Genomic DNA, 24,618 nt, shown 5'->3' on the forward strand with positions numbered 1-24,618 from the left:
TAGCCGATAGCGCGAATTGCGCGCAACCGGCAAACGCTACTTTTTTCCACCGATAAAGGCCGACTTCTGATAAATTTTATCAGAAGTTAAGGATGTTTATAAATATTTTCTGACTGTTTACAATACAGTCGTTTACGTTAAAACTTCGACATCCAATTGCTTTCAATAAACGATTACTGTACTCCGAATTTTTACCAAAAGAATATCTGCAAATGCGTCGAAGAATATTATATTATTACAATTGACCATAATAGGAACGGAACAATCCACGTAGCGCGAAAAATAAAAAGAAAATCTATGATCGTTTGTGCGCGCAAGATGTAGGTTTTATTTACCGGATAGATTTATTCTCCGTTTATTTTTATGTACTCGCCCACGGTCTTACAATATACGTGTTCAGGTATCTATTGGTGAATAGAAACACCAGGATATGCTTAGCCACATATGCGAACACGAGTAGACACGACAGATATTGCATCCACGCCCATTTCAATTCCTCCCACACGCTCGGCTGATAGTAAATAAAATTCTCCGCGTAGAACAACTCGCCAATGACGACCACCGCTTCGTCGCTAGAGAAGCCGGTTCTCCACGTTACCCGCTCGTTCGTGATTCTGGCAGAAACTACAAGAAAAAAATACGCCGTCAATAATCCCTTCACGTGTGACAATCGTTCACCGGAAAATATGGGTACACATACACTTCCGGTTATAATTGTGCAACAGCAATTCGGGTAGAGAATAATCAGCCAGCTCTAGGCTGTGGTTGTACGTTTCGTAGAGACCCTCGCTGCGCAAAAGTCCTTTCTGTCGTAGCTCCAGATCGCCGAAAAATCGTATCTCTTGAGCCTCCTGGGTTAACATCCGATCAAACACGCCGATAGATTCTATCGTCGCTTGGATGAGATGCTATTAAAAAAAAAATCTGTTAAACAGGAAGCAAGCTTATGCATGAACGACGCGAATGTACCTTTAATTGGAAATTGAAGAATAGCAAGAGTCGTAGAGATTTCACTGGTTTATCCGTATAAAAATGAGCTTCAAATCTTAGCGAATCCTTTTGCCCATCTTTGTTTAAATCGGTCTCCCGTACCTGAATACAAAAGTATAAGTGTAGAAATAAGTAACCAATGCTGCTTTAATAAGTAAAAATTATATAATATTGCATACAATCTTTGCATTAGAAACAGAAGAAAAGTCGGAATCAAAGGCTTGTATTTAGCATTAAATATAAGAGACGTAACTAAAGGCCGAATAAAATACGTGACATAAATGGTTCGCGAAAAGTCAACTTCTATATTTTTAGCACCGTTAATATATTCTAATAAACAACCTTGATTATTGGGCAGTGATCTTCGATATCGTTTTCCTTGTACGTCCTAAAAGTGGAACATACAATGGGCTCCTTAAAAGAGTCGACTTCCGCGAGTAACAGGTATTTGTATATAAAATGCACATCAGGCATTTCCGCGTGCATTCGATTTTTTATCCAAATACCTGAAATTTAAAATATGAAGTATAAATTATCGTAAATTACTGCGCGTATCTGAAGTCCGTGATACGAAAGGCGAGTCGATTCTTACCTCCCGCATTGTAAATTATAAAAAGCGGCGTGATCAAGGATAACACGATGAACAGGAAGACAACAATCGAGGCGCAAGAATGTATTCTACTTTTGTACTTGTAAGTGACGGAACTTGAGAATATCTCGATCGCTGCCATTGTGATGCCACGTTCGTCGCCGCAGCAACGTCCACAGGTGCGAAAGCGTATAGACGCAGGTGGACGCAGCTGTCGTTGCACGTGGGGATACGTTCTCATCTATGTGTTTTTCCTTCCAGAGAAGGATATGGCTTGGGGGAAAAAAAGCATTTTGTTGTAAAAGTATCTCTTTGTTTTTAAATTGTTTGCATTTTAAAGTATTGATCGTTGTTACTTTGAAAATAATATGAGTTTCCCAGTTACATTCTTGTAATGAAACTAGAATCTTAAATGCAGATCTGACGATTTACGAAATTTACAAAGTTAGGGAATTATGAAAGTATTTGGGATTATATATTGGATATTAGAAAGACAGTAATAAGTAAATAAATCTTAATGAATATTAGTAATTTAATAATTTAATAATTTAAATTAAATAATAAATAAATTTATTAATTATTAAATAATAAACAAGTTAATAAATATTTTTCCTTCAGAAGAAAATGAATTAATATAATAATTTTCGGCGCAAAAGTATTCACGTATATCGTTTCTGCAAGTTCGAGTCGCACCTTGGAAACATCATGCTCGAGAGTCGCGTTTGCACGCTGACGTCTGACGGTGATTCGCCACCTGACCGCTGTATTCGATTCCAAATCGCGATCTTTCGCATCCCCCGTTGGCTCTGTAGACTTATCCTCGAGAGATTCTTCAATGTACGACAACGATTTGCCATCCACCCCGAGATCTCCGACGACACCCTTCGCGGCGGGTTTCGCAAGATCGAGGGAACCTCTTCGTACTCGAAACGGCGACACTATGTACTTCCGGTTTCGTCCAGGGACAAATTTATCTCGCTCTTTCCTGGAGGACGCGTCTCGCGCTGCCTCGTCTCTCTCCGCGCGCGGCTCTCTTTCGCTTCCAAAGAGAGGATTAAAAGATCCACGATGAGTAGAATCGTCCCGAGTTGGAATATCGTCCTGAACAGTTGCAGAGGACGTTGTCCAGGAGGTAACATCGGTTCTCGTACTGGACGTCACTTCAGAGATATCCTCCGCAAACAACTGTCTATTTCGTGAAAAATTCAGAGGATCCTCGAGCGGACGTTCAGATTCCCTCAAGTCTGGACGCAGATCGTTGAATTTACTCGGAATCCCGTCTCGCCAGTCTGAAGACTTCGCTCGACAATCCAGTCTAAAAACAATTTTAAAACTCAAATAGGTCAATTATTTAATATTTATTTTTAATCATCAAAATTAAATGTTAATTAGAACTCATATAGACAGATATTTAGATATTTATATCTTCTTTCTTTCTTTCTTTCTTTTGTTAAACTCTTGTATATATTATCGATAAATAATATGTTATATTGTACTATTGGAGTTCTAAACCCTTTCAAAGCCGAAAGACACAAAATAAATATCTACCTATCTAATTAGGACTCATATTTGCATAATTTAATAATCCAAACCATTTCCAATCTTATTTTAATAAATTGGATCACACAAATCAACTTATCTCGCGGATGGACTTGCCTTCTGTCGATCGAGTCTCGGCGCTTGTCCGCGAAGCGCAAGGTCTTGTTCGTCGCGGATCTTCTGTCCGTCCCGAGTCTCGTCGACGCTCCTCCGGCTCCTCGCGTAGCGTTATCCGCGAGATCGGCCGGTATCGCGAAGAGCGCGAGCGGCACGCGTCTCACGACGAGCTTCTCGACGACATAGTCGCATTCATCGGGATCGTACCCGACGGTCCCGTCCGCGCGTGGTTCGCGTCCGCGTCCGAGGCAGCAGAACAGCGCCTTCAACCTCGCCATTCTTCCGTCCGTTCTGCCACCGCGAGCCCTCCGGTTCTCTTCCTCCTCGTCGTCGTCGCCGACGGTGGAGTCCGCGGAATCGTCAGACATTTTCAAATCCTTTGAAACACGTGCGGCGTGCGGCAGGCAGGCAGGCGCGCGCCCGCGCGCGCGCGCGCGCTTTCGCGACGGCCATCGTGACATTTCGGCTAGTCCCACGGTCTCCGTAGCTGCACCGTTTTACACTTTCCGCACTTAAAGTGAAATGGCGCACAATTAGGACGTGGGAGAGAAAAAGAGAAAAGGTGAAAAAGTGCGTACAGTTCAGCTGCCGAGTTACAAAGAATAGGCCCTTCGGTTCCCTCTTCCCTCGATCCGCTTCGATCTTCGTGATCTTCCCGGCAGCGAGGTTGCGGCATGTGGTGTGCCATCGGCGTTCGTTTTCAGCGATCGTTTACGTGTTAATCTCGATCGAACGCGCGCCGTCCGATACAATTCAACGAACGAGCGAGGGACCTCTTCGAGCCGAGGTGAGCCGCGTGGTCGGTGATGTTTTTTCAACTCGATGCCGACAGTGCCGACACCCCGTCCTCTCGACGAGAGGATAGCAATGGCTGCAGTACGACGCCCGAAACTTTCGCGTGTTGTTCGACGCTCCGGACGCTCGTCGCGAGGCGAAGCCGCCGTCGATCCATAAACCGGTGGCCGTCGAGAATCAGACTCGCGTTTTCGTTTATTTTGCGACGAGATTACGCGTGAGAACGGTTCTTGGATCACAGGGCTTATCTCGTTCCGCGATTTTTCTGTTCCCGTCGTGATGAATCTCAACATCCCGTGTACTCGCAACTCGTCGCGTCGCGAGTAAAAGAGTCACGGTGCGGTCTCGCTTCGCGTGTACTTGGCGCGAGACACTACCGTGTCTCTTGATATTGGAGCAAGGAGATAATAGAAAGATAAAACTCGTTGATCTTGTCGTCTTTAACGCAGACCCCGAGACGAGCGAGCGGGGCGTCAAAGATTCAAACACGCGAATCTTTGATTTGTCTTAAGTATGACATTTATATTGCAAGGGCCAAAGCACATATGACAGTCGTGGACGTAAGTAACGCACAAGCTTTGGCGTATCCTGGGTCATGTTCCAAAACTCACTCTGGGTAACTAAAATCTATAGTTTACGTCACGTACACTATAGCATTTTAGTTAACTAGAGTGAGTTTTGGAACATGACCCTGATCTGTCAGGTCGGGGACTACGACCGTCGTATATCGCTACGCCATGTTATGTGCTTCGGCCCTAAAGCTGGTCCTGCAAGCAATGAAATTATCTCCTAACGAACTCTTCGATTCTCGTTGACGCAGAACGAATGTAAACGCGTATATTTCTGTTGTTACAGGAGACCTGAAGTAAGCAATGGAATCTGAATCCAGGCGCAAGGGCCCTAGAAGCCCCAGCGCCGATTCGGACGATTCCTCGCATGCCAGAAGAAGAAGGAAGTATGATCGATCCCCGTCACCAAGACGGAACCGATATCGCAGGTCTCGCTCCAGAGACAGAAGATCTCGTTCGAGTTCCAGAGATAGAAGACGGAAGGACTCCGGCAGGTCGCAAGATTGGAAGCAACAAGCTCCTCCTCCACCTCAAGCTCCAAGTTCTGTACCCAATCCGAACAATTCTACTGGTTATGTTCCAGCGGTACATAATCAATACCAGGTATAAACAGCTTTGTAAACTTGGTAGTAGTTTTATGAATAAGATAGAAAATTGTGTTCTGTTAATTATATTAATTGACTCTATTGTATATCGCTTTGTGTTTCATCTTTATAGGCACCTCCACCGAACACGAGTCAGCCACCACCGCCTATTTCTGCGTACAATCCGGGATACAACAATTACGGTTACAACTATGGTCCAGGTCCAGGTTACGACTACAGTTATCAACAACCTGCCGGCTATCGAAGTGTAAGTTGCACTTAGAAAACAGATCAATATATTCTTAGCTTTACTTATCGTTAAAAAGAAAGATTAATTGATTCTGGTGTCAAAACAATGTGAATGTTGGAAAACGATACATATTCTAATACTGGAGCACGTACTCGTGGTCCCTTAAAACTATTGCGCACTTTTGCAAAGCATTTCAGAAATAGTTGTACTGCTACGTTACCGATTATGATTTATATTCGGTGGCGTATATTCGTTTCCGCTCTCTTGGAGCGTTACAATTATACTTCTCTGTATCGCAATATATTGTGAATCTCTCAGTAAGTATAACATTCGCGTTATGTATTTTACTGGCACTGATATTGGAAACCCATAATATTGACTACATCGTTACATCGTCAAGACTTCCATGTATTAGCCAAAGTCCTCATTTGAGTATCGTCCGATAAAGGTAAGGGTCGATAAGAGTGCCATTGAACGACTTGAGATCGATTGGATGTATTAATTCTGTTAGGATTACCCACCACCCAACTGGCAAGGAAGTCAAGTGTCATATAACAACCAGCAAGCACCGCCGCCTCCTTCTTTGACACCGCAACAAGAATCATCGAGGCCGATTGACAGCGGTTCTTCTGGCTTAGTAACATCCCTACCAAGGCCTGAGGATGTCAAAAAAGAAGGCAAGCAATTTTTTTTTATTTACAATAGATTCAAATTGACGTTGTTTATTTAATTAACTTAATAATTTTTGCATATCTAATAAAAGTCAAGTATCTTACACGATCTTTATCAAACTCTTCAACTCGACAGCAATTGCAGCTGAGGTGAAACAGCAGAAAGCGACATTGGCCAAACAACGGGAGGAATATGTTAAGAAATCTGCTACGTTGCAACGCGAACTGGAAATTCTGCGTCAGCAATGTGACGAGATAGGCAAGGAGGGTGGCCGCGAAAATAATCGAATTTTAAAGGAAAATCAGAAATTGCAGGTAATTAACACAATGTGCTTTTATCGGTAAGTTCCTTCGTGATTAATATTTATCTAAATTCAATGCTTTTGCAGATTGAAATACAAAATAAAATGAAGTCTATTCACAATGTCATCGATATGCTCACCGGTATTATTGGCGACAAAGTTACCGTGGACGATCTGAAGAGCAAGTTTAAGCTAGAATTGAATAAGCGTTCGAAGAGTCCAAAGGAAGATTTTCCGAAAGGGAAGTCTCCTTCGCCCGACAGATCGTCGGCGTCCGATTCAGATAAGGAATCCAAACCGGAAAGAGATACTAGGGAGAGAAGATCATCGGAGGACAAGCCAATGTACAATTTCGTTCACTACGACCCTGAAATGCATTGGTGTAAAGTCTGCGATATCTTTCCTAAAACAGCAAAGGAATATTTAAATCATCTACATAGCAATGAACACAAAGAGGCTTGTTTAGTAAGTAATATTTTCGAACAGTACAATCGCGCGCGCGCGCGCGTCATAAGACAGATGGAGATGCTGAAGTAATCGAAATGTTAGAGAAAATTAATAATCTAGAGATTCTTGTGCAAATAATACAAATTGTTAGTTGCTATAGAGAACAGGTAGACGAAAAAATATACACATATATATTGTTTTGTATGATAAAAAAATTGATTTATAATTAAGCTATATATGTATTTGTAGTTCAAACTATATTTGTAACTGGATGATATATTACACAGTAACAATCACGACAAGCAGGTACTTGGTACATAATGTCATTTTTGATGTACCATATATCAATACTTATTAAAGAAAAAAAAAAAGAGTACCGAGTTTCTTGCGCCTGATATAAAATTCATTTTTACTTAATATTCTGTTTTATATGATAGGAACGCAAGATTGTTGACATGCCATGGCATGAGCGAAATGGCGAAGGGACAGAAAAAGAAGTACCCTATTATCACGGACTACCGACGAAAAGAACACCTATTAAAGGTAAGGTCAATTACAGTGGGCAATTACTAATAGAATATAATTCCGTAGCTTGTGCACAGATAACTGTGGTGTTCGGTATGTATTGAAGAGATCAACAATCACGAGTTGCTTGAAAATTTGTCTATCCCAAATAAGTCGGAACGTTCGAACGCGTTGATACTGTCAAACGATATCGATTAAAATGCTATAAAGTCAATAATTCTAATTTGTATCATATAATACATCGGAATATGACGAATATCGCGTAAGTCAAGATGATCTTGACGGTTACAAATTTTCTAGCAATGTCGCAAACACCACAGCGATGCATTGGATTTTATCTGGATTCAAGAAGCGCACTTTCCGAGCCGACTTTCTGGCAATATCACTTTATCGTGATCACGTGTCTAATTTTATTTCCCACAACACTTCGTTTTACACAATTTAGGGTGATTAGCTATCTTCTGGACTAGATCTATTAAGATCTTATCACCGTGGAGTGCATTACTTAGAAAGTAATGACATAAGATAATATATATAAAGCATTTTTGTGTTGTTGCTTATAAACTTGCACATATGTGTAAGTTTTGGTGAAGTTACGCGAAGAAAGTTACGACTATGATTTATATTGAAAATGTGTATTATCTTTTCAATATTATTAATTTATTTAAAAAAAACATTTGTATTAACTGTTTGTAAAATATACTGCAAGTGCCAATTCATATAAACTTGATATATAATTGTCACGTTACAAGTCATATATTCAATGAAAAAGCCTTTAAATCTTGGGATTAAATTAAAAATAAGCAGTTGCAATATATTCATAAAAAAATATAATGTATTTTTAATTTATCTGTATATATATTTATACATGCATTATTATTTGTATCGTGTATTGATAACATATCTGAGAAATAAAACTGATTCTTTCTTTCCTTTCTTCCCTTTTTGTTTTTCTACAGATCATCGTGGGAATACACAAGGAAATTTAATATAATCGGCGATTTATATCGAACATCTTTTAATATATTATTTTTGTTTTCAGTGACATGAATGTGTCGTGGCAGAATATAAGGTCATTCTTTATGAACTTATAATGCTTATCCGCTTCGAAGCTTAAATAATGCTAACTGCAGGATTGTTTGATTATAGGGCTACAGTTCTTCAGCGCAGCAACCGCCTGGTATTGTAAACTTTGCGACTCCTGGATAGGGGATCTTCATTGTGCTAGTCTGCATCTGAAGTCTAAACGTCATTCCGAGAATTTTTCCGTAAGTGATTTTTGTCATAGATAATACTTAATAACAATGATTGGATTAGAGCAAAAGATTTATCTTACTTGTAAAATAAAATTGAAAACAGTATTACAATTATAAATTATTTTTTAAGTAATTTTTATAAATAATAAAAATTATTTAAAGTTATTAAAAAATAGTCATTTAAAGCAATTATTTAAAATAAATCTAGTAAAAAGGTGATTTTTTACAATTCCTTTTTTTTACATAAATACCATATGTTTGATGCAAATAATTAAATTGAATAATGTATTGTTACAGCGCTTCGTGGAGCAAAATCCGCATTGGGAAACTGACTGGATGGCCGATAGAGAGAAGGCTTTCTCCGAGGATAAACACAAGCAGATACAGTTGGAATTGCAAAAACAGAAGGATGATGATCCTCCGATAAAATCGAAGAAATCGAAGAAGAATAAGAAAAAATCGAAGAAAGCCAAGAAACGCAGAAATAGAAGCAGCGCTAGTGATTCGTCGAGTGAATCAGATAATTCCGATACAGAATCCGATCAGGATACCACCAAGAGTATACGCGTGGCAATGCGAAATAAGATGAAAGCGTCCACGCAGGCAATTCTGAATGAGGAGATAGATTATCAGCGTATAAAATTGAAAGGGCATAACTGGTCGAAAGCACCGCCACAGATAAATCAATTACCGCTGCCCGAGCAACATCCGGCAGAAGCGGACGACAGACAACTCTTAAATTCGATCAGGGACAAATTGAAAGCCAAACAGGAGGAAGAGATGAAAAGTCGCAAGGTGAATCAAGATAAGATGGAGGACGAGGAAGAGGACTTACGTCAAGACATCTATTCGAAGAAATCAGAAGATTTGGAGGCTTGGGGCCCGAAGGAGCCACCTAAGCCTTTCTGGATAAAGAAGGAAGAGGAGAAGCAGTCACAGCCGATCACGACGAATAAACCGATCGAGTTGCCAAAACCGGAAGAGATGCCGAAGCCGCACATGGGATTCTGGACTAAGCAGCAAGTGAACATGACGGTGAAGCCACCCGAAAGTAAATCAGTGGAGAAAGAGGAGGACAGGGACCGCGACAGAGATCGTTACAAGGATGATCGCGATCGCAAATATAGCAGATACGAGAGAAGAAGTCGGCGCGATAGAGATCGGGATAGGGACAGAGACAGGGATAGGGATAGGGATCGTGATTACTATGACGATCGTCGAAAGAGGGATAGAGACAGGGACAGCAACGATTCTCCAAGGCGCGATAGAAACTGGCGCGACAGCAGCCCCAAGAGGAGCTACGATAAATACAGCAAAGACAGGCGGGGAGATGACAATTCATCGAACGACGAGTCCAAATTCGACAAGAAGTCGAGCGATTCGAAGTCAAAGAAAGGTGCCGTCCCGGGCAAGAAATCCGCGCCGCAAGTGGCGGCCAAGGGCAAGTTACCGTTCATTGGCAGATTACCTCTGTTCAAGAAGAAGACCGAAGAGCCGAAGTTACCGGAGAAGGAGGTAGCTCCGTTGCCCTACCAGCAAAGCAAGTTTGAGGATACGCCGAAGGTACCTAATGAAATCATCAATCCACCTGGTGTTGCGCACATTACCAAATTAGCTACCCCGCTGAACTTTAATAACAGCAGCAGCACTACAACTCCACTGGCAAATAAAACTAGCAATCAGCCTATGAAGATTCTAGTGGCACCGCCACCGCCCGTGCTGAATGAGAGCAAGCCGACCCCGCAGGTGGTTGACATGGAGATAGACGATCAGTCCGAGGAAACAGTCATAGAGGAGCAGCCGATAGTGCAACAGCAACAAAAACAGCAGCAGCAGCAGCAGCAAACTTCGACCGTGTCGAAACTACCGTTACCCCCGCATCCACCGCCACCGTTGAGTAGACCACCGCCCAGTTTCACCCCGGGCCCGCAACAGCAAGCCGCAGCGCAGAATAGACCGCCACCGGTACCAACGCCGCATTTTACGCCAAATCGACCACCTCCGCCGTTCATATCGAATCCACCGCCACCATTCGTTCAGGCACCACCGAGATTCCCGCCTCGTCAAGCTGTGCCGCCTGCTCCCTTCATGACGCAGCCACCACCGATAGCGAGTCCGAGTTTCGTGCAAAATCAGAATCCGCCGCCACCGATACCGACAGTAGTAGACTCGGGCGCTGTGGTGCCACCGCATTCCGAGGTGGCTGATATACCGGAACCATCGGAGAAGCGTTCGGCAGACCCGAGCATTCCATTGCCGGATGATCTACAAGAGGCTCTCAACATAATCTTTCCAAAGGAGGAGACCGCGGAGACCAAGCAGCAACAGCAACAACAGAACCAACAGGAGTCGAACATCATGTATTCCTCGATGTACAGTATGTTGGGCTGCGTAGGATACGGTCCTGAATACATGGATCAACCACCACCCGAGATTATGCAAGAGGCAGAAGCGGACACACAACCTGGACCCGATGATCTTCGTATGTTGGGCATCGACGAGGGGGATACGATCTTGTAAATCATTCTCGCGATATATCTATGGGTTTATATCGATGTATGGCGCTCCTGTTAGTGATTCACATGCAGAAAAAATTCTTATGCCACGATAGGAAAGATTAATCTGTTATTGATCCATTTATCCTTCATTTTCGATGACATCTGAAAAGTATTTTATCGCTACCTATTTCTCACGTGTTTTAAAGTCGAATGTGATGAAAAAAAAGGAAAAAAAAGAAAGCAATTACGATAGGTAATCCGGAAATACTGTGAATGTAAAGCCAGCGCCATGAATCACGAATCGCGCATAAGTCTGGCAGCAGCGATGCGTATGGTCTGTAAAGATTACTTAACGATATACAGTAGAATTTACAAATTGTCCGCTAGATTGTAATGTTTGTTATCTCGTTAACACAGTAACTGTCTTCGTTTGATAAGATATTTTCGTCAGTTTTATTTTTTTTTTGTAGAATTCATGATATATTATTGCACAATCAATATCACATCTGAATATCAGCGACAGCAACGATTGACGTACGATAAGTTTTGAACTTCGTCTATTTCTTAATAAGAGTTATATAAAAAGCATTTGTTGAAAATCGATAAATCTGAATGACGTTATGGAATGTTATGTTATCGATACATAAGTCAAAAAGTAAAACGAGATGGGTGTAATATCAATAAAAAAAAATGCAACTTTCATATTGTGTATCAACATTGATATTGTATAATGTATATCTTTGATATTGCAAATATCCGTAACTTTCAAGCTTACGCTGTATATGTACAATACACTTTCAAATGTAAAAGAAATGTTCACGTCGAGTTTCTATATAAGGATAACAGACTTGAACAGTGGAATGTAAAATCGTAATATTGAAAACATTTAACATTGCGACATTTCCCGAGATTAAATAATTCTTTTTCTTTTTTTAAAGAACCACTCTGTCTTTCTCTCTGTTTCTTTAAGTTTAGTCTTATGATCGATTCCTAAAGATAATATCACATTGCCTCTGCTTTTCAAAGTTAATATATGATGATTACGAATCTATTGCTGCGAAATTGTGTTGAAACTATCGCTATTGAAATATTGATCACATGGCACTATTTAATTGTTGAATATTCATTTCTACTCAAGTTTTCAGTACTCAGGAAATCTCACGATTTTCGATTTCGTTAATAGTGTTCTTGTAAAAACGCTTAATTCTACCACAGCATCGATTAGCTTACGTAATATAATATCGGAATGAACTTTCGATTAAAATTAGTTTATAAATGCGAGAATAACAATGCAATGTTCGCGAACATTGACGATAGTACCAAATCATTATCGATAATCGTATATTAGGCAAAGCGTCACAATTCGATAAAACGCACCCGAGTGCATAAAAGGATTAAATCGTGCTTTATATAGTTTAGCAATTCGTAATTAGTCCTATGTGCCCAGTCTCTATCTTTCTTGAATTCAAATGGAATGTAAAAACCAATGTAGATTCTCACGTGCTACAAACGTGATTAAAGGCCTACTTTAGGTTTTCTGTTCGTCGTCTACGTGTATGCAAATGAATGAGAGCTATTAATTCGTAATGCGAACACGGCGGTGTAGTAAAACGATCCCGTCGTATCGATGAATCCATTTAGATTTGAAGTACTAGGCCTGCGCTGGAAATGTTGTCCCCGCCGCCTGCAGTCTGACTAGCTTGCGTGCAAACCAACACGGGAGCGACGCACACCTGAATAGAAATATCTTCCTGCTCCACCTTCAGTATCTCGTCCCAACAAGATACCGGCTTGTCGATGTTCAATGCTATTCGAGTACCGTCAACGATTGACGTCGAAAAACTGTCGTCCATGATCAGCGTCGCTTTCTTCACATCGACCTGCACAAGACAAAATAATTTTAATATCATCGAACGCGTATGACGACCTATTGCACGTATACGGAGCATCTTAATATATAAATAAGTGCCATATACGTGTATCTTAATAATTTCTAATGTTCCATTCGAAAGAAAGTTGCGGATTTGATAATTATAATTTATCAAATATTGGAAACGGTAAAATATTTATGAATCGTTCTTATAAGTTATTCATATATCTGAACGACTTACATTACTCGATGCACATACGTGTCTATGTGCAGTCAGCGATGCTTTAGCCACAGCGGCCATAGTATTCTTCCAAACGGAATCCTTGACGGTGAATATGGCCTGGTACGCCAGCGTGTGCACGTGAACTCTCGTGAGCTCTCTAGAATTTGCGATCGACTTGCCTCTCAGACGTATGAGTTTGAACAACGTTCTCATCTGATCTAACACCGTTGCGACACGCGGAGTCGAGTTGGCCACTAATGAGATATTACCATAATACATGGTATTGTATAGATTCGCTATCTCCTGTTCATTCATTCCCAAACTATCGGCAAAGGGAACCACCAGGTCGCACAGCTCGAAGAGCAATTTATCCTCGGCAAACGAGGCCATCTCGAAATGAATTCTGGTAGAGCTCGAACGTTCCACCATCTGTTTCTTTACGTTCATCAGCAGATTCTTGCGTTTATCTGTAAAATTACATGAATGTGAAGATATTTCATTTAACATATAATGGATATGTTCGGTGACAAAAACCCACCTTCTTGAAATGGATAATTGTCCATCATCTGGAGACCGCCGACTACTAACAAATCGGGATCATAAGTCCCCAGGACTTTGTCGAAGGCATTGAATGAGCTAATCATTGGATTATTTACGTCGTTGTGAACGATGTATCTGGGAAAAAAGTGCAAAAGTATGCAGTTCCCCATCGGTTTGCATTATTTACTTGATCATGCATTTACCTTGTTATTACTTTTATATGTTACTTTATTATCATCAGTACCTGTTTGCTCTCGCGCTGGAATAAGGGCCCCACACTTCACCATACTTGTATTCCATGATGAGGTGAATATCATCGCGTTTCACCTCGCCGCCTACTATATTTATCACCTGCGGAAACATCTGGTGTAAGGATCTGGTCATTTTAGCCGCGAGAGTCACGTCGCATCCCTCCTGCGCGAATCGCATCGCCATAACTGCTGCATTTCCTCCGATTGTCGAGTAAGACGAGGGAAACGAGCGTGCTTTCGACACCAATTCGTCGAATAAAGTTCTGTTTGCCATGTAGCGTCTATAGACAAAAATTTCCATTAACTATGTGATAAATATAAGAATTAGAATTGTGTGTGATTATAATATATGACATAGGATGATTTAGAAGTAACATAATGAACTTCGATGATCATGTAAAGTGTTTTTAAGTAAATAGAAACATCCTACTTGTCCGAAAAAAAGCTAATTGCAGTTTTAATATATTTACTCAATGAGATGTTCGAACCGTTCTCTTAGCAGAATAATTTTATCAATCAAATGGCATGGTACAGATCCTCTAATGCTAAACATCTTTTTATAATACATCTCATGCAATTGTCAATCAATCAGAGTTTATCAAATATAATTGACTTATATAGGTATAATTAATATACCTAAAATAATTAACATATCCTAATAATTACTATATTTAATCGTTAAGCAATGTGCTTTCTGCTACATGTGGAACATCCCATGTCAAAACGATGACAGAATTCGGACAAATCTTACTCGGCCGCGGCTCCATGGCGAAAATAATAGGCGAAGCTCTTGAGCAGTTCGAGTTCGGTGTTGATCTCGTCGAAGTGTTCAGGTCGGCCGATCTCATCCGAGTATCTCAGCAACTGTCTCGCGTCGATGAAGACGTCGGTGCACACGCCATAACCTATGGCGACTTTCGGCCTCCTGGTGATGACGTGCTTGCTCTCGAGCCTCTCGAGGCCGTGCAACAGAGCCAGCAGTCGTTTCTGCAGGCCGTCGTCGACGTTGCGGTAATAGATCGCCGCCAGGACGATCAGCACGGTGAGAAACGTCCCGAATCCTAACCTCTTTTTGTACCCCATATTGACCCTGCCAGCACAATGGATTCGGCTTCACGAGAAACGTTTCCGAATCCTAACCTCCTTTCGTACCCAACCTCTGAACTTCTCCTCCTCCCTCCAACGCTAAACGTTGAACGCGCAAATGCCATACAATTGACCGTGAAATCTACATACGTGTACAAATTTTAGGCGTCGTTGATAGCTTGCCACTTGAAAATTTCCTCCGATCAATCACATCATATCTAGATATCTGTTTATTACGATTGTCAGGATCGTCAAATTGCACTTCGGAGTTGTATAATGTATATACACAAAAAAAGTGTTTTTATTAATATAATTGTATATTATTATTAGTATTATAAATATTAAAATGTAATATATTGCAATATCTTATATTGGCAATTCATTGAATAGCCAGTATGAGTCTACAGTAGTGGCAACGCACTGGCATTTCTTCTTTAGTATATGCACACAGATAATCTCTCTTTATATATAAATATACTTTTTTGGAATATTAAGTGACAATATACCAAAGCTCTGACATTTTCAAGTAATTTATTGAGCAATGAGTATTCATATATGTTATGTGGTAAAATACTATTTGTTTAAAAGTCTTTCTTTTGCACAAATGTCTCTTTAACGCAATGATAGGACGATAAGTTTTATGACTTATTTAGGAAAAGATGACTTATATAATTAATGATTCTGTTACACACATTTGTCTGTCTGCTTAAGTACATGCAATATATAAAAAACAGTCTATATCGTAAAAATTCACTTGTATGTAGCATACATATTGTATGTACATACAATGTACTACATACTTGTATGTAGTATGCCAATGTTTTAATTTCTGATCAAAGATACCTTATATCTACATAAGTATAAAATTTAAAAGCTTATATCGCTCGAACTGTCAGTATTCTGTAAATCGTACAGAAAAAGAGAAAATATTTTACACTTGCATATCGCGCGATACACTACACATAAAAAATGTTACTAAAGTACTTAGGTATACTGTACGATGCATAAAAAATTGCGATAATAATTACATATAAATATAATTAAAGCGATATTAAAATATAAGTTATAATATAAATATCTCTCGTAATAACTGGATCAAATTGGAAGTAACGAACTAATAAAAGGGAAAATACTATGTACAATATTCTGTGATTTATCTGCAGCGATGCTCCTCGTTACTCCAATCGTCCAATTATCTCAGATCTCGCTATGTATAAGTTTTTGTCAGGAACTTACATAGAACTAGAACACAATTATATCCATTTCATATTTGATATTAGTATCTGCAAACCCTGGTGGTAAAATGTTTCAGAAGTTTTTATGTTATTATCAGAATTTCTATAAAAATTTCAAGATTTTCTCAGATTTTTTTTTTTAATCTAAAATGTGAGAAATTTTTTCAACAGGAAAAAGTTGATTCAAAAGATACACATTCAGTTCTGCGTTAAAAGAATCTGGCGTGATCATATCATTCGTGCTGATTGCTACAGTTAGTAACTTTTTTGTTAGCCCTAGTATTGCGTTCGGGTGTCTCGGACAAGATATTAATTCGCCAAGAGTCATATTTCTTTCACTCCTTGTTCTTCATATGGAGGCGCATATGCTTCTTCAGATTGTCAAGCCGATTGCACCGGCGGTCGCAGTAATCGCACTTGTAGGGCATCAGATTGCTGTGCACGACCACGTGGCCGTTCAGATGACTGATCTGCTTGAAGCGCTTGCCGCAGATGGTGCAGGAATACGGACGCTCGTTCATGTGCGCGGACGAAATATGCGTCTGCAGGTTCGTCTTCCTGACGAACGTTGCCTTGCACACGTCGCACTCGAACGGCCGTACGTTCGCGTGGATCGCCAGATGCGACTTGAGCACGTTCTTGTGCTTGAAGTTCTTCTCGCACAGGTGACACTGGAACGGTCGTTCGTCGTTGTGCACCTTCTTGTGCACCGACAGATGTGCCAATTGCTTGAACATTTTGGCACATATCTCGCACTGATACGTACGACCGTCCTCGTGCGCGGCGCTAACGTGACGGCGCAGAGTGTCTGCCAAGGTGTAACGTTTGCCGCAGATCTTGCAGCAGTACGGACGCTCGTTGGTGTGCGTCAGCAAGTGGCCGTTGAGGTTGCGCTTCTCGAGGAAACGCGCGCCGCACACGTCGCACTGATACGGCTTCTCGCCGTTGTGCACGTACATGTGTTTCTTCAGCGAGTTCGACAAGCTGAAGCGTTTCGAGCAGACCGTGCACTGGAAGCGACGCTCGCCCGTGTGCACCAGCATATGCGACTTGACGTGACCGGCCTGCTTGAACCGCTTGCCGCATACCTTGCAGTCGTACTGGCGTTCCTGCGTGTGCGTGAATATGTGCCGCTCCAGGACGCTCTTCGTCGTGAACACTTTTTTGCAGCAGTCGCACTCGAACAGGCGATAGACGTCGCGTATCTTGGACGTCGTCGTCGTTGTCCTGCCTTTGTGCGAGGACGCGTGTTGCTTCAGCAAATCCAGCGAGTCGAACTTTACGTCGCACACCATGCACTGGAACGAACGGTAGTCATGATGGGTCAGTGAGTGCTGACTAAGATGGCCTAATTGTTTGAAGCTCTTGTTACACACCTCGCACACGTACGGCCGTTCGTTCGTGTGCGATCGCATGTGTCTCTCCAGCACGCTCGGGAAGCTGAACTTTTGTTTGCAATACGTACATTGTAAAGATTGTACCTTCGACACGCGACTCTCCGCAGGCAGCTTCCGTCTGCCGGTTTGGTTCGAGCTCTTACTGACCTTGCCAGAAAACTCTTTTGTGTCCAGTGACGAATCACAATCTTTGTTCCCGGGATCGGATGTCTCGTGTGTTTTTTGAATCACTGATCTTTCCTTAAGTGTAGCCGTTAATGCATTGGCGTTGTTTCTCGTATTTCTGCTAACCGGTATCTCTCTTTCCTCTACAGCTAATTTATCCTGTCCGTGCGATTGCTTCATATGCTTCGCGTACAATCTCGGAACGCTAAATGTTTTATTGCACAGCTTACAATGGAGTACTTGTTTCGCTTTGTGAGTTCTCATGTGGTTCTTCAAATGCCCTATCTTCATGTACTGCTTTTGACAGTACTTGCATTTGAGGGATTGAGCATCTTCGTTGACCTTCAATTCATTTTTCGCTTGGTTTTCTGTTTCATCTGTAGACATCGAATCCATCGCGCGCGCGTTATTCGCCAGAGATTCATTCTTCACGTTCACGTAACTGAACATATTTACATCGTCGGCTTTCGAAAGTGCGTTTTGATTCTGTGTATCTCGTACATTTTCGTTTTCTTCGTACTGCTGAAACATTCGAAATAGAATAGTTTCGATCATTATGTTAAATTTATAATACTGAGATATACATTGTACATTATATTGCATTATTACATTAATACTATTTGACGTATTCTGCGCGTCTTCCGTCATTGCAGCCCCATCTCCGTCTTTCTTATTCGACAAATGTTTGAGCCATTCTTCTTCCGTCCTCAGACCCTCCACATCTTTTTCTATACCTTGAAAATTCTCGCGTACGTTTTGCCTGAACAATACGTCGTATGGGACCTTGCCGTTCTGACAGCGATACGTCGAGTTATGAACGATCTGTATGAAGTTCAGCCCTTCGCACCAGGTCCTAGTTGGATTTTTTCTCATCCAGGATTCGAGCGAGGTCTTAAAATCCCTGTAGCTAACTTCACCCTTAGATGCGTCCCCGTGCAGTATGAACAAATCATTCCACAGCGAACGTAGTTCACGTACAACTTGTTCGGCAAACTTACGCCCATTGCCGCTCTGAAGCACTCGTGGTGCCCCTATGATCCCCAATACGTCTAACAGATTCGCCGCGACCTCTTTGGCTGTATCGCTACGGAGAGCCTTTAGTACGACAAACTTGGACGAATGATCTTCATAAACGAAAAAATATTTATAATTAAATGTCGGGTCTATTGTCATCTCTATTACGTCAATGCGACCTTTATTATATAATTTCTCTGAAACGTCGGTGAATCTTTTGGGCGACCGATTTAAAGAGTCCGTTTGACAGGCCTGAAAGCAAATGTATGAAATAGTTTTAATTAAACTTTTAGCATATACAAATACATTAACTTATACATATACATCAACAATAATAGAGTATAAAAATGTATTTTAATTCTTTTATTTTAATTTATTTGCTAACAAAGACAGTAAAGTAAAAGATTGAAAAACTTACTGTCGCTAATACATCCGAATAGCTGTTCTGTTGCTTGATCTCCTTGTCCTTCTCTTTAGATAAGACTTGCAGATGCGCTTTGTTTTGCGCAGATTGCGAGCTCAGGGTACTTTGAAAAAATTCCGCTTCCTGCTTTATTTCCTGCTTTATGATCAAGAAGTCCTGATTTCTGTCTCCCGGCAGCAAGTGATCCAAAGAATTGTGCATGTACGCGTTTTGTGGCATCCATTCCACGCTCAACGGCATTTCTTTATTCATTATTATTTTTGTCATGTGTCCTGTCTAATGCTGTTTTCCTTGTTCGTGCTGCTCTCTCTCTACCATTCCCTATAATTAATTAACATGGTTTTATTATACAGTTATTAAACGAACTAGTTTTGTTACGGAAACTGGCGTCTTCGTCAAAGTTTCTTCTTTATCGCGAAAAATAGACAACTGACAGAATCTGGGCACTAATTTGCCTGATAATGATTATTTTCATTATGACTTATAAGGATTAATTTAAACGCTTTTACTCGTTTTTGTGTATTATTTATATATACTTCTTGCACGTAAAAGATCAAGCCGGCACAATGGAACGTGCAATCGTTTCTCGATTGAACAATTAACCTACAATCCATACAAATTCAACGTGCATCAATTCCCAGTTGCTGCATTTGGTTGAAAAAAAGTAATTAATTGTGTCTGTGTACCACATTAGAGCATCCCACATCCTCTCACGCATTTTCCCGCTTCGCTTTGATAAATAAATAAGTCCAATTCCGTTCGTAACCGAGATATGTCAACTTCTCAGCGTTTCTTGGCACACTGAAAATGTACTGTCGATGTCAAGGCAAATTTCCATGATATTCCGCGACGAAAGTTGGAAACCGCTGTCAGTTATCAGAAATTCACGAAATCGACAAAAGGACGGGAAAAAAATCAAATTTCCAAAAATTCGAAATTACAGATTCGTAAAATCAAAAACACAAAAACTCCATTATATTGTGCATGTGGAGAAATATTTAGGTATGACGCATGCTCCGCGAATATACCAATTGATGTGACTGTGTTGACGGTGTTATAATGTGCACACCTTGCTGACCTTACCTTATCTTGCCCTTACTCTCAATAGTTCTTATCATACACGAGTGAACATAAATTTTTAGTAAAAATAGAGCTCAAGCAGTATTTTGTTTCAATAGGAACGGAAATTCACAACGGAAGAGAAAAAGAGAAGATTTAAATTGGGTGGAATCTCGAACACAGCAATTCACCGTCGAGTAAACCTGGATCCTGGATCATCTCTTTTGTTGTGTTCGTTAAGATGACTCAAAACTTGGATGACGCGCGACTTGCTGCTCGTAGAGCAGTGCAATTTGATAGTAATGGTCGATATGAGCAAGCCCTGTATTATTATGATATCGCTATTAAGCTTCTTACTATATTGCAATCGGATGGTATGTATGAAGATAAGCTTGCGGAGTATCGTGAGAGGATTTCATCGATTCAACGTCTTGGTAAGCTTTTGCACTACAAATTTTTTCATAAAACATAATTTGTACAAGTGATGCTTTTAACAGTCTCATTTCTGAAACTTTTAGTTCGCGAGGAGGAACAGAGTCATAATCCAGAACCTTCACACCAATCCGAATTACAGAGATGTAAATTTCTCATGAATCAAGCGTTAGATGCGGATGAAGCAGGTTTGAAGGATATTGCAGTAAAATTGTATACAGATGCTGCTGAACTTGGCCTTAGCACGGTAAGTGTGTACAGTTCCTTCTGCTAATAAAACATATTATTACATACCTTAAAAAATTTTTTTTATTTAATCTATATGATATATTACAGAAAAAGGCTGACCCAGAAGTAAAAGCAAAATTAACAAATCTTGTTAGAGTTGCTGTTGAACGGGCAGAGACTTTGAAAGGAATTAAAAAACCTACCGATGATAATAGTGTCATGAGAAGTCTTGCTCAACTACCATCCGTACCAGAAAGCAGTTTTCCAGATGCTGACCAGCCAATACAGTCAGAACAGCCAGTAAATGCGTCATCAACTAGACCAGGTAGTAAATACATTTTTAAAGGCAAAAGTTAAAACGCTGTAACATATTTATTGAATAAATTTCAGCTAGGGATACCAGATCCTCACTTATTCATCGTGGAAACAGTGGGCATCTTAAAGTAACTGGTGGTAGTACCAATTATACTGAAGAAGAAAAACGAGTACTGCTTTACGGCTCTCACATAAATGATAACGAATTTGTACCATTTATGAGTATCGATCTTGCTGAAAAATTTCAATATGCCTTTCCATTTACTGATAAAGACGGATTATTAGAGCTAGCACCAAAGCAAAAGCCTGATTTCGCTGGATGGCGTCGACCAGAAGAATTGTTTTCTGATCCCAAAATGGTCATTGGCCATCATGTTGACTACTTCAGCATAAAACAGACTGTTAGTAAGACATATTAATGTAACAGATATTAAAAACATCGATTCTCAAATTATTAGTTGTCAGACTCCAACACATTTGAGTAATGTCTAATAATTTTTTTTGTATTTTAGGTAGTTTCTGATTGTTCGTTTGTTGCTTCCCTGGCTGTGAGTGCTCAATATGAGAAAAAGTTTGGACGGAGACTCATAACATCCATTATTTATCCTAAAAATAAATCCAAGGAACCCATATACAATCCATTTGGTAATTATTTAGTTAAATTTAACTGGCATATACTATATAACATAAGTGTTACTAATTATATACACTCTATATAATACACTCAGAAGGTTTACATTAAGCTACATTTTGTACGAGCACTTTATCCGATGCTTATATTTTGGTTCGTGGCTTTTTAACAAATACAATTTTAAACATTCACACTTGATGGCTTTCTTTAAATTGAAATTATCGAAAGATACATTTAAAGAGCACAATCACTCTTCACATAAGAATTCATCATACGCATCGTAAAACATGCGTATACTTTAATATTTATTACATATTAGAAATGATGAACATATAATATCAGGAAAATACATGGTGAAACTACACATCAATGGCATTCCACGTAAAGTAATAATAGATGACCTTCTGCCTGTAAGCCGATACAACCAATTACTCTGTTCCTACTCTAGCAATCGTGGGGAGCTATGGATTTCTTTACTCGAGAAGGCTTATATGAAAGTAATGGGTGGTTACGATTTTCCTGGATCAAATAGTGTAAGTTTGTGTTTCCTTTTTATGTATGATTAGTAATATTAAATTACTAATTTATTACCTTAATCTTTTCCATTCTTTTAAACGTAATCACATTTGTCTTTACAGAATATAGATTTACATGCCTTAACTGGCTGGATACCTGAGAGATCGGCGATAAGACCAAATGAAGTAGATTTTAATAAGGATAATTTATTTGATGTATTACTATTACGACTTCATAAGGGAGATGTGCTAGTCACTGTAGCCACAGGAGAGTTATCAGACTTGGACGCAGATCGTACTGGCCTTGTACCAAGTCATGCATATGCTGTTCTTGATGTGAGAAAGATTAATGTAAGGAAAGCAAAAGAATTATCCATTTAACATTTGTTTTAAATGTATTCTAATATAAATATGCAAGGTTTTTACTTTTTTAAACACATTATAAAATTTTTTTATTTATTTAGAGAGAATATGAAGTATTTAACTTAAATTGTATTAATGCACATGCAGGGAGAGAGATTACTGCAATTGAAAAATCCATGGTCTCATTTGCGGTGGAGAGGCAATTATTCTGAACTTGATACAAAACATTGGACTCAGGATTTGAAGGAAACATTGAATTATGATCCAGAATCTGCTTCGGTATTTGATAACGGTGTTTTCTGGATTGATTACGACAGTATATGTCGGTTCTTTGACGTATTTTATTTAAATTGGAATCCAGGATTATTTAATTACACTTATTGCGTACATCAGTATGTAACTCTTATTACATCTGTATTATGTATTATGTAATTGCCCTTTCTTATCGTATGCTATAGCAGTGATACGTTCAAGGTAATTCCATTTTATTACAGAATGTGGAAAGCTGGCATTGGACCTGTGAGAGATGCATACAATATTGGTGACAATCCACAATTCTCATTAGAAGTACAGAATAAAGGCTCTGGTGCTATTTGGATACTTCTTACAAGGCATATTACAGACATAGCAGATTTTCGACAAAATCAAGAATATATCACAGTTTTAATTTACCGTAATGATGGAAAAAGAGTATACTATCCACGTAAGTGTTATAATGAATTTTTTTATTCAATGTTTATCTTCAGTTACCAACAAATATATCATAAAATCCTGTTTAGACGATCCACCACCGTATATCGATGGTGTGAGAATAAATAGCCCACATTATTTGTGTAAAATCAAACTCGGTGATCAGAGTGACGCAAAATATACTTTGGTCATATCTCAATATGAGAAAACAAATACTATCTATTACACGCTCCGTGCATATGGAACATGTCCGTTTATATTACGGAAAATACCTCAACTTTATAAATATGAAAAAGAGGTATATACTATTTATATAAACGCTTCTCCAGATTTTTTCTAAATCATATTTTTAGATTGTCCTATTCTTAGATTAATTTATATATTAACGTGATCTTTCATAGGTCACAGGTCAATGGAAGGACGTCACAGCAGGAGGATGTGGCAATCATCCCACTTATGTGAATAATCCACGATATCAAATAGTGCTTGAAAGCGCTAACAATAATAATTATTTATTAATTATTTTGAAAGGACCTAAACAGTATCAAATAGGCTTTGACATTAACACCGTTGTACTAAACGATGCAAATGCAGCAACTGCTTTTAAAACAAAAAGTTCTGGACCATTTAGGTCTGTATTTTATCTGGATTGTTTCGCATTCTTTTTATATAATTTTATATTTACTATTTATTTTTATTTCTGTTTACAGATCCGGATTTGTATATTTGGAACTGGAAGATGTACCCGCAGGAACATACCATATTATTCCATCTACATATGTACCTGGTCAAGAGGGACCATTCTTTTTAATTTGTAAATCTTCTTGTAACTTGCAGCTACAACTTCTTTAACAAATTAAATAAATTGTTGAACTATAAGTGCATATTTTTAAGCTGCATGTATATATAGCTGTATCATATGCGCGTACGTCGGTTTGTCGACGTTTGTTTCATCTAGAACCTTTTTTTTTAATCGATCTTATTCATAATCTATCTTTAATAAAAGTTTAATTAGGCGTTAGTGATTTTTGTCATGACTATTGTTCAA

At 39.6% G+C, this 24,618-nt stretch overlaps 5 protein-coding genes across 11 annotated transcripts; 2 read left to right on the forward strand and 3 right to left on the reverse strand.

The window, feature by feature from the left end:
- Positions 1–304: 304 nt before the first annotated feature.
- LOC139768041 (transmembrane protein 231-like) lies at positions 305–3,766 on the reverse strand. Of its 3 annotated transcripts, XM_071697875.1 has the most exons (7): positions 3,236–3,719; positions 2,273–2,894; positions 1,583–1,852; positions 1,333–1,496; positions 970–1,092; positions 701–908; positions 305–624 (listed from the first exon to the last, which is right to left on the reverse strand). In XM_071697875.1, exons 3-7 carry the CDS (start codon positions 1,818–1,820, stop codon positions 362–364), a joined length of 996 nt encoding a protein of 331 aa, XP_071553976.1. In that variant the 5' UTR covers positions 1,821–1,852; positions 2,273–2,894; positions 3,236–3,719; the 3' UTR covers positions 305–361. The 3 variants fall into 3 exon arrangements, with proteins under 3 accessions (XP_071553976.1, XP_071553975.1, XP_071553974.1); XM_071697874.1 differs by lacking the exons at positions 305–624; positions 701–908; positions 970–1,092; positions 1,333–1,496 and having other exon boundaries at positions 1,586–1,852; positions 3,236–3,764; XM_071697873.1 differs by lacking the exons at positions 305–624; positions 701–908; positions 970–1,092; positions 1,333–1,496; positions 1,583–1,852 and having other exon boundaries at positions 2,094–2,894; positions 3,236–3,766.
- Positions 3,767–3,855: 89 nt separating this feature from the next.
- Positions 3,856–11,834, forward strand: LOC139768033 (uncharacterized). The gene is made up of 9 exons (XM_071697853.1): positions 3,856–4,022; positions 4,886–5,202; positions 5,317–5,451; positions 5,945–6,110; positions 6,241–6,419; positions 6,494–6,871; positions 7,291–7,396; positions 8,528–8,646; positions 8,932–11,834. Exons 2-9 carry the CDS (start codon positions 4,903–4,905, stop codon positions 11,152–11,154), a joined length of 3,606 nt encoding a protein of 1,201 aa, XP_071553954.1. The 5' UTR covers positions 3,856–4,022; positions 4,886–4,902; the 3' UTR covers positions 11,155–11,834.
- LOC139768040 (ADP-dependent glucokinase) lies at positions 11,830–15,477 on the reverse strand. The gene is made up of 5 exons (XM_071697872.1): positions 14,768–15,477; positions 14,010–14,297; positions 13,764–13,900; positions 13,244–13,692; positions 11,830–13,012 (listed from the first exon to the last, which is right to left on the reverse strand). The coding sequence occupies exons 1-5, from the start codon at positions 15,097–15,099 to the stop codon at positions 12,770–12,772; spliced, it is 1,449 nt and encodes a 482-aa protein (XP_071553973.1). The 5' UTR covers positions 15,100–15,477; the 3' UTR covers positions 11,830–12,769.
- Positions 15,478–15,616: 139 nt separating this feature from the next.
- Positions 15,617–21,348, reverse strand: LOC139768036 (uncharacterized). Of its 5 annotated transcripts, none has more exons than XM_071697863.1 (4): positions 21,260–21,348; positions 19,332–19,658; positions 18,509–19,165; positions 15,617–18,421 (listed from the first exon to the last, which is right to left on the reverse strand). In XM_071697863.1, the coding sequence occupies exons 2-4, from the start codon at positions 19,602–19,604 to the stop codon at positions 16,673–16,675; spliced, it is 2,679 nt and encodes an 892-aa protein (XP_071553964.1). In that variant the 5' UTR covers positions 19,605–19,658; positions 21,260–21,348; the 3' UTR covers positions 15,617–16,672. The 5 variants fall into 5 exon arrangements, with proteins under 5 accessions (XP_071553964.1, XP_071553967.1, XP_071553963.1 ...); XM_071697866.1 differs by lacking the exon at positions 21,260–21,348 and adding an exon at positions 20,024–20,178 and having other exon boundaries at positions 15,617–18,418; XM_071697862.1 differs by lacking the exon at positions 21,260–21,348 and adding an exon at positions 20,024–20,178.
- LOC139768038 (calpain-7) lies at positions 20,624–24,449 on the forward strand. Its single transcript, XM_071697867.1, has 12 exons — positions 20,624–20,830; positions 20,915–21,075; positions 21,165–21,381; positions 21,447–21,772; positions 21,884–22,016; positions 22,345–22,535; positions 22,641–22,868; positions 23,028–23,272; positions 23,375–23,583; positions 23,660–23,868; positions 23,972–24,201; positions 24,281–24,449. Exons 1-12 carry the CDS (start codon positions 20,638–20,640, stop codon positions 24,420–24,422), a joined length of 2,484 nt encoding a protein of 827 aa, XP_071553968.1. The 5' UTR covers positions 20,624–20,637; the 3' UTR covers positions 24,423–24,449.
- The last annotated feature ends 169 nt before the right edge of the window (positions 24,450–24,618 follow it).

Source organism: Temnothorax nylanderi, unplaced genomic scaffold, assembly GCF_030848795.1.
Source record: "Temnothorax nylanderi isolate EJ_2023f unplaced genomic scaffold, tnyl_v1.0 TNYL_tig0013_pilon, whole genome shotgun sequence".
NCBI classification, from domain to species: Eukaryota; Metazoa; Arthropoda; class Insecta; order Hymenoptera; family Formicidae; genus Temnothorax; species Temnothorax nylanderi.